This window comes from Cadophora gregata, assembly GCF_030347475.1.
Source record: "Cadophora gregata isolate MNR1 chromosome Unknown scaffold_17, whole genome shotgun sequence".
Lineage (NCBI taxonomy): Eukaryota > Fungi > Ascomycota > Leotiomycetes > Helotiales > Ploettnerulaceae > Cadophora > Cadophora gregata.
This window is the reverse complement of record NW_026695940.1, coordinates 85,727-98,410: the sequence shown is the minus strand read 5'-3', so window position 1 is coordinate 98,410 and position 12,684 is coordinate 85,727. Positions and strand designations below refer to the sequence as shown.

Below are 12,684 nucleotides of genomic sequence, written 5' to 3'. Positions count from 1 at the left end.
CTACCAGAAACTCCCAACGAGGATACTCTCTTTATGCTTATGCTTAGCTACTACCAAGGATTTAATATCTGTGATTTGTTCGGTTTAGGGGACCCAGAGATTCGGAATCTCAGATTCCGGAATCCGAGCAAGCGGCTGCAGAAGATGTTAGTGATTGAAAAGCATACACCGCTTCGGATTACCACTTGGCACCAAGCTAGCTCTAAATGTATGTGCAAAAATGACAAATGCTTTGCATTTTTAATTCTGACTTCCTTTCAAACTTGACCCATGCCCTAATCACGTAACACCGATAACCAGCAATGACCTCTCTTGACACTTGTCCATGTACTTCACTTAATTGTTCGACTACGTTCCCTTCACTGTCTATATATTACATGATTTCCCCTGGAATTCCAATGTCATATTCTCTGTTATATCAAATGTTTTCGCTGAGATCTTTTCCCATTCTCCATTGAGCGCCTTATCCCCGCTCTGAACAGACATGATTCTTTGGTGATCGGTAGGAGATAGATTCGAACGGCAACGCACGCAGCTCGATAAGGTGGATGTTTATCAAGCAGAAGTGTTCTACATCGACTTCGCAAATTGTTCGCGATCGCGGATAGTTTGCCAAAGGGTTGTTGGCCTACACAACATCAGTAGCTGCACAGACTGCTGGGGATATTCTGGAATCACATTTACAAGTATTTGCAAGGTTAGTTGCCGGCCCGATAGTGATACTATTGTGGTGCTTGATTGCAAGAGGTACGAGAATGAGGCCGCCAATGGACGCGCCAAAGGTAAAGTTGAGTCTTCGAATGTGAGGTATCCTCTGCGCCTTTGATAGCAGAGACAGATTGTGGTTTGCGGCCTCTGGAAGTTCAATGCCCATGTGATTTGCTCAGCAATCCAGTTCTGACCAACAGTGACCCAAGTTTTTGGTCGCAGAAACGTTCTTCCGAGCACCCTCAAACATTCTCATGGTGTCTCTATGATTTCACCACAAGCCTGGAATAAGGGGGGCGCCTAGCCCGTTGCCTGGACAATAATGAGTGGGCCAGCCAAATACGATCGCCTAATCTATACTTTTGCTTCGACAACAAGCTCACATCTACAAGATGTCGTCACGACTGGACTCGGATTTTGCGCGCCTAGGTCAATTGCCTCGGGAAGAGCGGCGCGATCGACAGGAAGGTAGCGCCGATTCAATCGAGAGAGGCTTGAAGGTGTTCTCTTCTCTTTACTCCGTGGGGTTTTTGATGAGGGCTGGGCGAATTGAATAAGCGAGATACAACCAAAAGTCACCAACTTTCAACTTTTATATCTTTGATTAAGATTCAAATTACTCCTCTTTACAAAATAGGTTGACCTATAATAGCTAGAAGGGAATATTCATTTTAAGTATAGCGATGCAAGGAAGTAACTGACTTGGATAATGTTAGCGCGATTCTCTCACTCAAGGCCTTGGTGAGAGCCTGAGGTGCCAGTCGTCATCAAAAACCCCACCGAGTAACATCCTCGCTTCGTCCAAAATAAAAAAGTCATGGAATGTTCCTTGAAACGACGCGGGTATTGATCTTCTCTTGTTCGTCATATGATTCATTTGCCTCTCCCAGTCTCAGCATGTCCGCCCCCCTTCGTCAACCAGTGTGCTGGATCTGCCGATCATACAGTAGAGATGTCTGTGGCGCTCCGAGGTCTGCGTCGCTGAAGCCAGCGCGGATTAGCTTTTCCCCTCTGGAGATCTGGACTGCTTACCCCTCATCTTCGATATTTCTCAGATGAACTCAATTCTCGTCTTGCAGTAGGCTGTGCACCACTGCAGGTTCCCCTTTGCTGTGCATCAATTAGATCGTCACTCGGAATTTGGTCAGTAAGCTTGGGGCTTGGTGGGCATTCCTGGATATCTTGACATTCTCAACTCCAGTACTCCAGTTTCATTCCAATTACGAGCCTCCCCAATTAAATCACTACACATTACCACGTCGCGCTGTCCGTGGGTGGCAACCCAAATTTATGTCCTTGTTTTCTTCCTTTTCCTCGCTTCCGGATATCGTGTTTTCCATCAATTCGCCCACGACCGCCCTGCCAAGATCTTGTTCCTGCATTGGGCCTGGATACCAAGCAATCTTTCATTCCGGGATCCATTCCCGCTCCGCTGGGATCGCCCGCAGTCGTTCGTGGTTGAAGTTGCGGTCGAGACTGCGTTGGCAGTGTGGTGGACGTTTTGGGCTCTCACTTCATAAGCCAATCAGCACACCCAGTCAGCAAGTAATTTCCACATCCGCACTTGGACGCTCACAACATCTTTGGCAATGTCCAATAGGCAATTGAGGTACGACTATGGTCTTTCGACACGTCCTCTTGCATGCAGCCTTATGAAACGCAAAAGCTCGGCATCAATCTCAGTCGTGATCAAATACTTTGTGGTTCCCGAGATCTCAAGTCAGGCAAAAGCGCTGCTTTCACAATGACTTCGCTAAAGGCTCTGCTACTGCTACTCGCATCCAACTTGCTTGCATTGCAAGTCGCAGCAACAGCACATGAACATCAACATCAACACCAACACATCCATGAGCAACGACATGCGGAGCCTATTGAAGAGCCTCTTGAGGAGCACAACTCTACACTAGAGTCTCGCTATGTCCTTTCCTACCCCTACAACCCACTCAGCCCGTTGAAGCGAGGTCTCCCATTCAACAACCCTTCTAAGTACATCCAAAGCTTCAAAGGAGCAGGCAGTAAGATCGCATGGGCATATAACTGGGACTCGTACATGGACCCGGGGTTCCCGACAAACATCGAATTCGTTCCAATGCTCTGGGGAGACGGCGCTGACCACACGACGAACGTAAGGATGACCCGTAGCTAAATATTTACCATCTCGCTAACTTTCCCAGTGGGTCAAAAACGTCAACGATGCCATCAACCGCGGATCTCGCCACATCGTTGCTTTCAACGAGCCAGATGGATGCGTTGGAGGAGGATCCTGCATGTCTCCCCAACAGGCCGTCAACGCCTACAAGAAGTACATCCAACCCTTCAAAGGCAGAGCATACCTAGGCGCACCAGCCGTCACGAACGGCCCCGCTGGTCTTCCATGGCTCAAGGAATTCCTCCGATTGTGCACCGGCTGTCAAGTCGACTTTCTTCCCGTACATTGGTATGATAGTGCGACCAATGATGCTTGGTTTAAGCTGTATATGTCCCAAGCATATGCCGCAACCGGAAATCTCAAGCTCAAGCTTTGGGTGACTGAGGTATGTTCTTGCCTTTCCGTGCTAGAACCCAAATTGACAGTAAGCAGTTCAATGGCGCTGGCACAGCTGCTCAGAAAACAGATTTTCTCCGCCGCATCATGCCATGGATGGACTCCCAAAGCTACATTGCGCGCTACTCGTGGTTTTGGTGCGATCCGAAATCCACGATGGGCCCTCTCGTCGACGGCAGTGGCAACCCGAGCGCGCTCGGCAATGTTTATACTTACTCCTGATCGCGGAGTCCTTACTTAAGAATGGGCTTGGGTATATATGGATGTTTCCGGCGCTCAAAAAAGTATGTACAGTGGCGCACTGGTGCTTATATACTGGGGGTTCTTGATGAAAGGGGTGTTCGGTGTTCTTTTCGCGGACGGCTGAGGACTTACCTACGATATCCCCTTTCATGTTCAGGTGTTCTTGCTTTATTTCTCCGGCCAGCAGGCACATTTACCATTTTATGTAGAGTCAATAGAAAGTCCTTGATTTATGGCTTCCAACCTGGCTAGAGTGCAAGTCGATGATGGAAACTAAATTCTCACTTCCCAGAAGAAGGTCAAGTAACATCACCTGACACAACCGAAAACCGTAAATACCAACATCACTATCCTAGCAAATCAACAGCGAATAGTGGTGTGATTACTGTAGCATGGAGGAAAACGCGGAACAGGCCGTGGATTCTGTGACGAAACCTTCCGCAGGTTTTGCAATTGCACAACATCTGGCTACCAGCTGACCCAAGGTGATTGGCCTTGGATATTACAGATGGTTCTTTTGAAATCTGCGAGCGAACGAAGAGATAAAGAGGCGACCCGAAAGAAAAGTGCCGAATCTCACTAGAAAGAGCAAGGTGATCATTTTTACACATCAGTTAGTCAGATTCAAGAAGCGATGAGGTTTCTCAGCGAACATTGTTGATTCACTCGCTTAGAATCCTTCGCGAAAGGGGTAACATGAAAGCTCAAGAAAAGGTTCACCTAAGAAATTCTGCGTGCACCTGGTACCCTACCCCTCCTAACTATGACCATAAGCCAGAGTGGTTGATATAAAATGCTGCTACCAACAGATTTGCTGAAATCCATCATCATCCACCACCCATAGCAGATCCTACCACTCCAAAACCATCGTCCCATCTATCCCTCCATCACTTCACCTCCTCACATCCCCACCCAACACCTCCTCCAAAGCCCTCACAACACCCCCAATATACATCAACAAACCCCTCAAACTCTCCCTGTCAACCCTCTGTGCCTCCCCAATAATCAGCTCCACAAACGGGATCTTCGAACACATACTCTCTTTCTCCTCCTCATCCCTTTTCCCATGCCCCTCAACTGCCTCCATCCCTTGCAGCGCTTCACCACCCCGCTCCATCCTCTCAGTCTGCCGGTCCTCCTCATCCCTCAGTATCTGCAACTCAACATTCTCGAGAGCAGTGCTGAGTGCTAGAAGCGATCTCCCTTGCTCTGTACCGTGTCGTTCGAAGGCGAGGAGGTTGATTACTGCTATGGCTTTCGCCATGGGACTGCTTGAGATGGATCTGGTTGGTTGTTGTGCTTGTACTTCGGTAGGAAATATGGATGGGACGTTAGAGCTGGATCGAGATTCTTGGCTGAGAGGATCGCGTGCAACGGCTTGATGTCGAGTTGAGTATTTGTGCTGGGGTGCTTCAGATGCTTGGGAATCCGCCATTTTGGTTGTCGCTGAGACGATTTGCTGCGATGTGATGTGGGAGATATGTTTCGAAGTACTGGATTTTATGTGGTGCCAGCTTTGGTGGCTCGATGGAGTTGGTCAAAGAAGAAGTTCAGGAGGGGAGGATTCCATAATTGTGAAAGTGCCGGTCATTTTTGTAGGGTTATTGAATAAAGAAGAAAAAAATCAGGTTGAAGGGTCGAAGGCAGGAGGGCTTTCTGAAATGATTGTATTTGTGAACAAAGTCATGAAAGTCTGAAAGGCTCAAAGAAGCGATAAAACAGTCTGCTTCGAAATCGATTTCTTTGATTTGATTCAGTGTTTTGTAAAATCTCCAGTCATTGTTAAAGGCGAAAGAGAGGCTTGAAGACTCTTGCCGCCAGCAGAAATCCTTGAGTCTGAAGCTGATGGTTGGAGCTGATCATCAAAGGAGTAGAACATCGAGCGTTAAAGTGAGAAAGGATATGTACTAATATTCAAAGGGCTTCCATTATTCACGAGAAGCATTGGTTGCTGCGAAAAGTTAGTTGACAGTCATAAGAACTGGTGACAAAAGGTGTAGATTAGAGAATAGCAGCACTATCTAACACACGTAGCTAGCTGGGATCCCCAAGCTCGCGAGAACTAATCATCCGAACTACAATAGCACCATGTGCTTCCAACCCCGTCACCAATTTTCCATAACATCTCTGCACACGCAACAACACTCATCTTTTCAGTTCAGTTGAGTTCACCAGTAAAGCAATCCACCACAAACATTCTCCGCACTTCCAATTTCAGTGTCTGTCGACATTGGTAGCATCGTACCTAGGTTGGGCCAAAATGCCAGCCATGCGAAGCATGACAGGTAGCAGGTAGCAGTAACCCACGGCAGTTGGTCAGCAGTCAGTCGTATGTATCGATCGACGAGATCCAGGTTGCTGGGCGATAGATAGGACAGGCGATTCCTGTCCGCTATGTATCTCGGGCAATCCGATTCGGTCATCAAAAGTCTATGTCGTGTAAAATACAGACATCTCGGAAGTCGATCAATCATAGCCTCCTCCAACTTGGCTAGCAAATGCAGTAGAGACACTCTTCTCATCATCGTCCAGTCGACGGCCACTCAACAACGAGCTGCCCCCAAAGATGCTGCCAGCGTCGCCTGTCTTGTAATCAGCCATGCGGCCACCAGACTCAACGTAGCGTTTCAATCGATCGGATTGACTTAAACTAGTCTGCTTTTGAGTGCTGTCCAAACCCAAGCCGCCCAGACTGACGCCACCTTGTCCAAGTCCCTTTCCGTCAAGAACGCTGCTGGTTGTATCGGTGAGCTCACTAGCCGCAATTGACTCGCCAGCAATACTGTCAGCAGCACGACCTCTACCCTTTTGACCATTTGGACGAGCACGAGGATCAAGACCGGGCCAGGTTTCAGGGGTGAATTGAGAGAACATTTGAGGATAAGCGGATCCGAGACCGACTCCACCCAGAGCAGAAGAGTGAACGGATGAGACATCGTCAGCGATGTAACCCATCATGGAGCCAGCATCGCTAAAATCGCGAGGAGCTTTTCCGTTGGTACCGGAGCGTCCGTTGAATGTGGCATGAGACATCTGGTAGCGTTGTGGACCACGGTAAGTAGCCTTCGGTCTGCTGAACTGGAGAAGGGAAGTTTGCAAGTTCGAGAGCGGACCTTCGACCAAGCAGTTGCGTTCCTTGAAGTGGAGCAAAAGGTAATGCCACAGTGGATGTTTGGAGAGAACCTTGGGATTGCCGAGAATGACAAGACCGTACTTGGCACGAGTGAGAGCGACGTTCAGACGACGGGGATCACTCAAGAAACCGATGCCCTGGTGATCGTTGGATCTGACGCAGGACAGGACGATAAAATCCTTTTCACGACCTTGGAAAGCATCGACAGAGGCGACTTCGATTTCCTTGTAATTCTCCTTTTTGAATGTACCAGTGTTCTGCATAGAGCTGACAACGTAGCTGCGTTGACCTTCGTAAGGGGTGATGACTCCAATATCGGCGGGCTGAACTCCAGCTTTGAAGAAGCGTGTAACAATCTTCTCGACGTTCGAGGCTTCAGTGCGATTGAGATACGAAGTTCCAGAAGCCGATATTTCTTCATTGCCGAGATTGGACCAGAACATCATTGGAGTATCGCCTACAGGCCATGGGAAATCGACGTCGCGTCGAAGTCGCTGTTGCATCGTAACGCCATTTTGAAGCGAGCCTTCGTAGAACATGTTCGACGGGAATTCCGAGAGGCAGGGATGCATACGATACTGGACATTGAGACGAATGGGAGCTAGACCGAGGATGACAAGACGTTCAAAAAGTGACTGGTTGAGACCTGCCTTGGCAGCCTTCTTGTTCATAATGACAGGCCCTAACTGTTGGTGATCTCCTACCAGGACAACTTGCTTGCATCCGAGGACCAGAGGAATCATGCACTCGGGTTCGGCTGATTGGGTAGATTCATCAATGAGGACAGTTCGGAACTTCGTCTTTGCGAGGCGAGGATCGCCAGCACCAACACAGGTGCAGCAGATGACATCGGCATTGGTGAGGATCTCACGTTCGGCAGCCCTGGTCAAGGTCTTGAACTTCTTCTCATCCTGGCTGGACAATTCGCCGAGTTCACTCTTCAACTGAGAGAGCTTGGTCAACTCAAGGTTGCTGTCGTTCATGCGGACCTGCTCATGGAGAGACAGGAAGCCAACTGATGATTCGACATCCTCGCGGGACTTGGCTGTAAGACGCACGACCTTCAAGCCGGTACGGTGAATTCTCTCACAGAGTTGGTCGACAGCAACGTTAGAGGGGGCGCAGACAAGGACTTGACCTCCATTAACCTTAGCCAAGTGGTAAATGACAGTTGCAGAAGTAACGGTTTTGCCGGTTCCTGGCGGTCCCTGGATCAAACTCAGAGGTTTTTGCAAGACGCTCTTGACTGCGTTGATCTGACTGCTATTCAACTCTGGCAAACCTGGAACGCTGAACTTCTTGGGCATCTGGATCTTCATAGGAGCTGCAGCTACCTCGTGACCAAGTAACTTGTGGAAAATGTAACCAGATACACTCATTTCGTCGATAGCAAAGGTCTTCATGGCGAACTGCATACGATCATAAGAAGTGGCCTTCCAGACGTAGTCGGCAGAGAAGTTGTGGGTGCATTCTGTGGGGACCGACTTGTCACTTCCAACTTTGCGCAACTCGATTGTAACCTCATCCGATTGGTTGTTTGGGATCTTGACAACATACCCAACTCCCTCCCAGACAGGTCGTAGTTCGCCCTTGTATTTGAGTCGCATCTCATCTCCAACTGCAAGTTTGACGTCTCCAAGCTCAATTTTCGGCAGAACGAAGCTGGCCAAATGCTTGTTGTTGAGACCATAATCCCAGCGAATGATCAAACCATCTTCTGACTGTGCCTCCTTCAGCTTGCGATCGTAGTCGGCCTCGATCTTGACTAGGGGGCCGAACACATTCTGGTATTGATATGCATCATCATACTTGAGGAGGACTGGGGCTGGGTCATCGTCGATTCCAGCAGCTTTCTCGAGGTCCGAAATAGTAGCACTCGCGTTGTCCTTCCACATCTCCTCCAACTTGGCGATCATAGGAGGTGTAAGATGTCTGGCGCGCAACTGCTCGGCATCGGTTGGGACAGATACAAGCCATGGGAGAAATGATCGGTCTTCGATAAGAGGTTGCCATCTTGAAATATCCCAACTCATATCCTTCGAGGATGGTGTAGAAGCACAGGGCTGACGGCACAGAAGAACCACAACGGTATCTGATTTGGCAGGAATGAAGCCAAGTAGGAAAACATTCTTTGTACCACAGTTGTAGCATTCGAGTACGGTATCTCCCAGCGTTGAAAGTGGGTGGAGCTGGACTTCCTTGTGTCTGGCACGGACTAGATGATTGACAATGTGAGAAGAGGTAGCATTTCCACGGGCACTGCAGAACCATTTCGTACACCCTAGGCACTTGACAACACAACTTGGAGAATGGATCCCACAGTATCTTCAAGGTGTCAGCTTCCTTTTTGTTCTCAACAACCTTCGTGTTTGCCACAAGCACTTACGCGCACGCATGAGCAGGAAGCTCCTTTTCGTCCTCGATGCCCCTCAAGCCCAGGTTCTTCATGCCATCCACTGGCACACTTGCCAGACTCTCAGCGTCATCGTCGTCAAAGACCTCAGTTTCATTGTCGTCGTCGTCGTTTCTTCGTCTTGTCGGTCCTAAACCACCACGTCCTCCGTACGGTCCATACAGTAAGGTCTCGTCTGGATCAATGTTCGAGAGATCATCTGCACCGGCATTGATTGCAGCGGCAGAGTCTGAAATGAGGTGGTTTCCGAGGTGAGTGAAAGCGCCTTCCATATTGAAGGTTTTGCTCGGTATCTGAGAATAGTTCGAAGTCAGCCCTTGGCCCTCGCTGAAACTGTAAGTTCAGAGCAGAAAGAGAGCCATTGCCCGCCTCCGTGGCCCAGTGATCCTTGGATATGCTCAGCTGGGTTGGGGACTCACCTTTCGAATTGTAGTGCAGCCTTGTGGCGCGAGAGGTAGGGAGGGTTGTCACAAACGCCGATGGGCTCTCAAGTCATTTCTGTGCAGCTCGAGTAGGGACAGCTTCTGGCAGAGGCTGCTATCGCTAGTTGAGGTTGTAGAAACGTGTGGACCTTCACGGTGGTTTGTCGTGTTAAAGAAAGAATGTGGATGTGGGATGGGCAAAGAAAGCATTGACATCTGGAGCCGCACCAGTTCAGTGCCGCAAGGTACATTTCTTAGCGCGGGCCAGACGCCAAGCATCTATGACGCTAGTACAGAAATTTATATTCTTCAGCCCTCGCTCCCTCGTCTTTGCGCCGATGACCATTCACGACCGCAACCATGAATACTGCTATTGTAAGTTTCAATGTCCTGCAATCTGATTGTAGCTTTATTTGTTGAAAAGAATACTTCCATTGGAAGAGAGCTACCGACAGCTTTGCTCATTCTTCAAGCAACTCTTAACATTACAGCAGAAAGCCTTGCTAACTCAATCCGCAGAGAAAACGACAACGACAAAGGAAAGATTATATCTACCGCAGAGCAGTAACCCTTCGAGATGCCGAGATAGCAGAAAAACGATCAAAGCTTCGAGCATCATTAGCTTCTGGCAAGCCTCTTGACCCTTCGATCGCAAACGACAAGAAGCTACGGGAGGACTACAAGTACGATGAATCCAAAGCAGATTTGAGCGCAAACGACGCCCTAGATTTGGATGATGAATACGCTCAATTATCTGGGATCGTAGACCCTCGAGTACTCGTCACAACCTCGCGAGACCCCTCAACAAGACTGTCTTCATTTGCAAAGGAAATCCGATTGCTTCTCCCAACATCCATACGACTCAACAGAGGAAATCTTATCCTACCCAACCTCGTTTCCTCCGCACAAGCATCAGGTCTTTCAGATATCGTCCTGCTGCACGAGCACAGAGGTGTTCCAACGGCCCTGACATTATCCCACTTCCCTCACGGTCCGACAGTCTCCTTCTCCCTTCACAACGTCGTCCTCCGCCACGATATCCCAAACAGCTCGCGAGGCACAGTCAGCGAATCCTATCCACACCTGATCTTTGAAGGCTTCACATCCAAGCTCGGTCTGCGCATGGTCCGGATCCTGAAGCACATCTTCCCACCTCGGGAAGCCATCACCAACAAAACGAAAGTCGGAAGCAGAGTCGTGACGTTCAAGAACATCGAGGATAGTATTGAAGTCCGCCATCATGTTTTCGTAAGAACCGGATACCAGAGTGTGGAGTTGGCAGAGGTTGGACCGCGAATGACAATGCGCTGTTTCGAGATCAGAGGGGGAACGCTGGAAAATAAGGATGGTGATGTTGAGTGGCGCTTGAACCAGTACACAAGAACGAGCCGAAAGAAAGATTACTTGTGAAGCTGTTAAACGAAAGATCTGCTTGTTTAGCGTGGCGTTTCGGAAATGGTAAAATTACTTACTGATTGAAAATGGAACTGGAAAAATCGCCAGCGAAACCAGATGGCTATGAAGTATGCGAAGCCGAGAATGTGAGCTTGGAGGTGGAAAAGATCAATGATCTCCATCCATACTCGAGCACTTTCTTGAAGGTGTGGCCAGAGCGAAATCGTGAAGGCTGTGCGGTAGGCTTCATTCATGACGCCATGGATGAATTTGATACTGAGAAGTGATTGGGACATGGTAGCAAGGACCAAAACTGTGGATCAAAGTACTAAGATCGCCGGGTTTCCATCTTATCTATCGAAAGTGCTGTTGTTGTCCTTTGCCTGAGACTATGCAGGGTGAGGTGTGACTGGGACGGAACGGACTGGACTGAGCCCAGATTCTTTCTTCTTTGATGGAGCATATCTCGGAATCCTAGCCTGGTATCTCCAACCAAAAATTGTCTGTCCACTTCGGTGCAGCTTCTCCTTGTGTCAGACTTGAAAAATATATGACTGTTTGTTGCACCAAGATTCGACCGATGCCTTCTAGTCAGCAATGTGCAATAGTCCAAGAACATCGTGATACCTATTGAGCAATTGTTGATGGGCTAGATGAAATAATGTTTTCTGCAGTGCTCAAAGCCCATATGCAAGAATGCATCTTCTTCACTGCCAGAGTTCGGTATACCTGCTAGTATGAATCTCATTATCCTTAGGCGCGACTGCTCCACCAGCGACATTTCCCTTCACCAGTACACATTCTCTGGCCTCATCTAAGTCTTTGCTCGTCAACTCCTTGCCTTCCAAACGCGCCACCGCCATAGGTAAGAACGGCACTCGATCGCCCAACGGAGCATCCGCCCCAACAGTCTCCCTCCAAGGCTTACACACCTTCAACCACCACCTACCAAACCAAGCGAGATGCTCCTCCCAAAACTCAGGCGTATCCTCCTTCTTCCGGTCCAGGATCACATATACAGTTTCCATTCCCCATGTGTATCCGCAGGTTCTCGGATCCCAATCACGCCGATTGAAGAATGACACCGGGAGAATGACATGCTGCACACCATGAGACTGGAGCCCCCTAAACGGAGCCTCTGACGCAAACAGCAGACAAGCTGGTCTGAAAGCCTTCCAAAAGCGATTGTATTGAATAACCAGCATGACATCAATACCTGGCCGCCAGTACATGTCCAGCATCGGTAAAACTGGGTCGCCCATTAGAAAGCGGGCGAGTTCAGCGCGCTCGATGTCAATCCCTCCATCAGGCTCAAAGCCGCGTTTGTACACTGCCAAGGAGGCTTCTCGACTCTCTACGCATACGTGGAAGATGCTGGGTACAGTTCTTGGAGGTACAAGCAAGGGATTATGTCTGTCCCCAGGTGAGGTTTCTATGGCGTTGGTAACATGAATTATTTCTCGATCCGGTTGAGCTAGGAGCCAGATTTTGAGCCTGAGCTCGGTAGGGAGCTGAGAAAATGGGTGGAATGTTTGTCTGCTCATGATGGAGAGCTTGGTGAAGCCGGCGAAAACAAATGCAGACTTTAAGGGCTATCAGCAACAGGATGTCTTTCAAAAGTCTGTATCTCTGGATTACAGCTTGCCGCACCTACAACCTCAGTTATCTAGTTCAGTGAGTCGAGTTGACGGAACGGGCGGTATGACAGGATAGACTTTCTGATGTGAACAAATGGGACAAGTGCTGCCACTCGAAACCCTTCTTCAGCTGACGTTGAGTAGAATTAAGACTGGGAACTATATATACCCTGAACGTTCACGCGCGT

The 12,684-nt window shown here is 48.9% G+C and overlaps 5 protein-coding genes across 5 annotated transcripts; 2 read left to right on the top strand and 3 right to left on the bottom strand.

Annotated features, from left to right (window-relative positions):
• Window positions 1–250: 250 nt before the first annotated feature.
• On the bottom strand, window positions 251–959 carry ONS95_005863 (uncharacterized protein). Its single transcript, XM_058499297.1, has 2 exons — window positions 685–959; window positions 251–628 (listed from the first exon to the last, which is right to left on the bottom strand). Exons 1-2 carry the CDS (start codon window positions 872–874, stop codon window positions 414–416), a joined length of 405 nt encoding a protein of 134 aa, XP_058350341.1. The 5' UTR covers window positions 875–959; the 3' UTR covers window positions 251–413.
• Window positions 960–1,093: 134 nt separating this feature from the next.
• On the top strand, window positions 1,094–3,723 carry ONS95_005862 (uncharacterized protein). The gene is made up of 3 exons (XM_058499296.1): window positions 1,094–2,833; window positions 2,883–3,242; window positions 3,290–3,723. The coding sequence occupies exons 1-3, from the start codon at window positions 2,351–2,353 to the stop codon at window positions 3,473–3,475; spliced, it is 1,029 nt and encodes a 342-aa protein (XP_058350340.1). The 5' UTR covers window positions 1,094–2,350; the 3' UTR covers window positions 3,476–3,723.
• Window positions 3,724–4,388: 665 nt separating this feature from the next.
• On the bottom strand, window positions 4,389–4,931 carry ONS95_005861 (uncharacterized protein; the record flags this gene model as incomplete). Its single annotated transcript, XM_058499295.1, has 1 exon — window positions 4,389–4,931. The coding sequence occupies one exon, from the start codon at window positions 4,929–4,931 to the stop codon at window positions 4,389–4,391; it is 543 nt and encodes a 180-aa protein (XP_058350339.1).
• Window positions 4,932–9,824: 4,893 nt separating this feature from the next.
• Window positions 9,825–10,874, top strand: IMP4 (snoRNA-binding rRNA-processing protein imp4; the record flags this gene model as incomplete). Its single annotated transcript, XM_058499294.1, has 2 exons — window positions 9,825–9,839; window positions 9,984–10,874. 2 exons carry the CDS (start codon window positions 9,825–9,827, stop codon window positions 10,872–10,874), a joined length of 906 nt encoding a protein of 301 aa, XP_058350338.1.
• Window positions 10,875–11,566: 692 nt separating this feature from the next.
• Window positions 11,567–12,403, bottom strand: ONS95_005859 (uncharacterized protein; the record flags this gene model as incomplete). Its single annotated transcript, XM_058499293.1, has 1 exon — window positions 11,567–12,403. One exon carries the CDS (start codon window positions 12,401–12,403, stop codon window positions 11,567–11,569), a length of 837 nt encoding a protein of 278 aa, XP_058350337.1.
• Between the last annotated feature and the right edge of the window lie 281 nt (window positions 12,404–12,684).

Coding starts and splice junctions, on each gene's coding strand:
- ONS95_005863 (XM_058499297.1), bottom strand. CDS start 874: ATGGGCATTGAACTTCCAGAGGCCGCAAACCACAATCTGTCTCTGCTA. Junction 629..684: donor AACTAACCTTGCAAATACTT/GTAAATGTGATT, acceptor GATGTTGTGTAG/GCCAACAACCCTTTGGCAAA.
- ONS95_005862 (XM_058499296.1), top strand. CDS start 2,351: ATGCAGCCTTATGAAACGCAAAAGCTCGGCATCAATCTCAGTCGTGAT. Junction 2,834..2,882: donor GCGCTGACCACACGACGAAC/GTAAGGATGACC, acceptor TAACTTTCCCAG/TGGGTCAAAAACGTCAACGA. Junction 3,243..3,289: donor TCAAGCTTTGGGTGACTGAG/GTATGTTCTTGC, acceptor GACAGTAAGCAG/TTCAATGGCGCTGGCACAGC.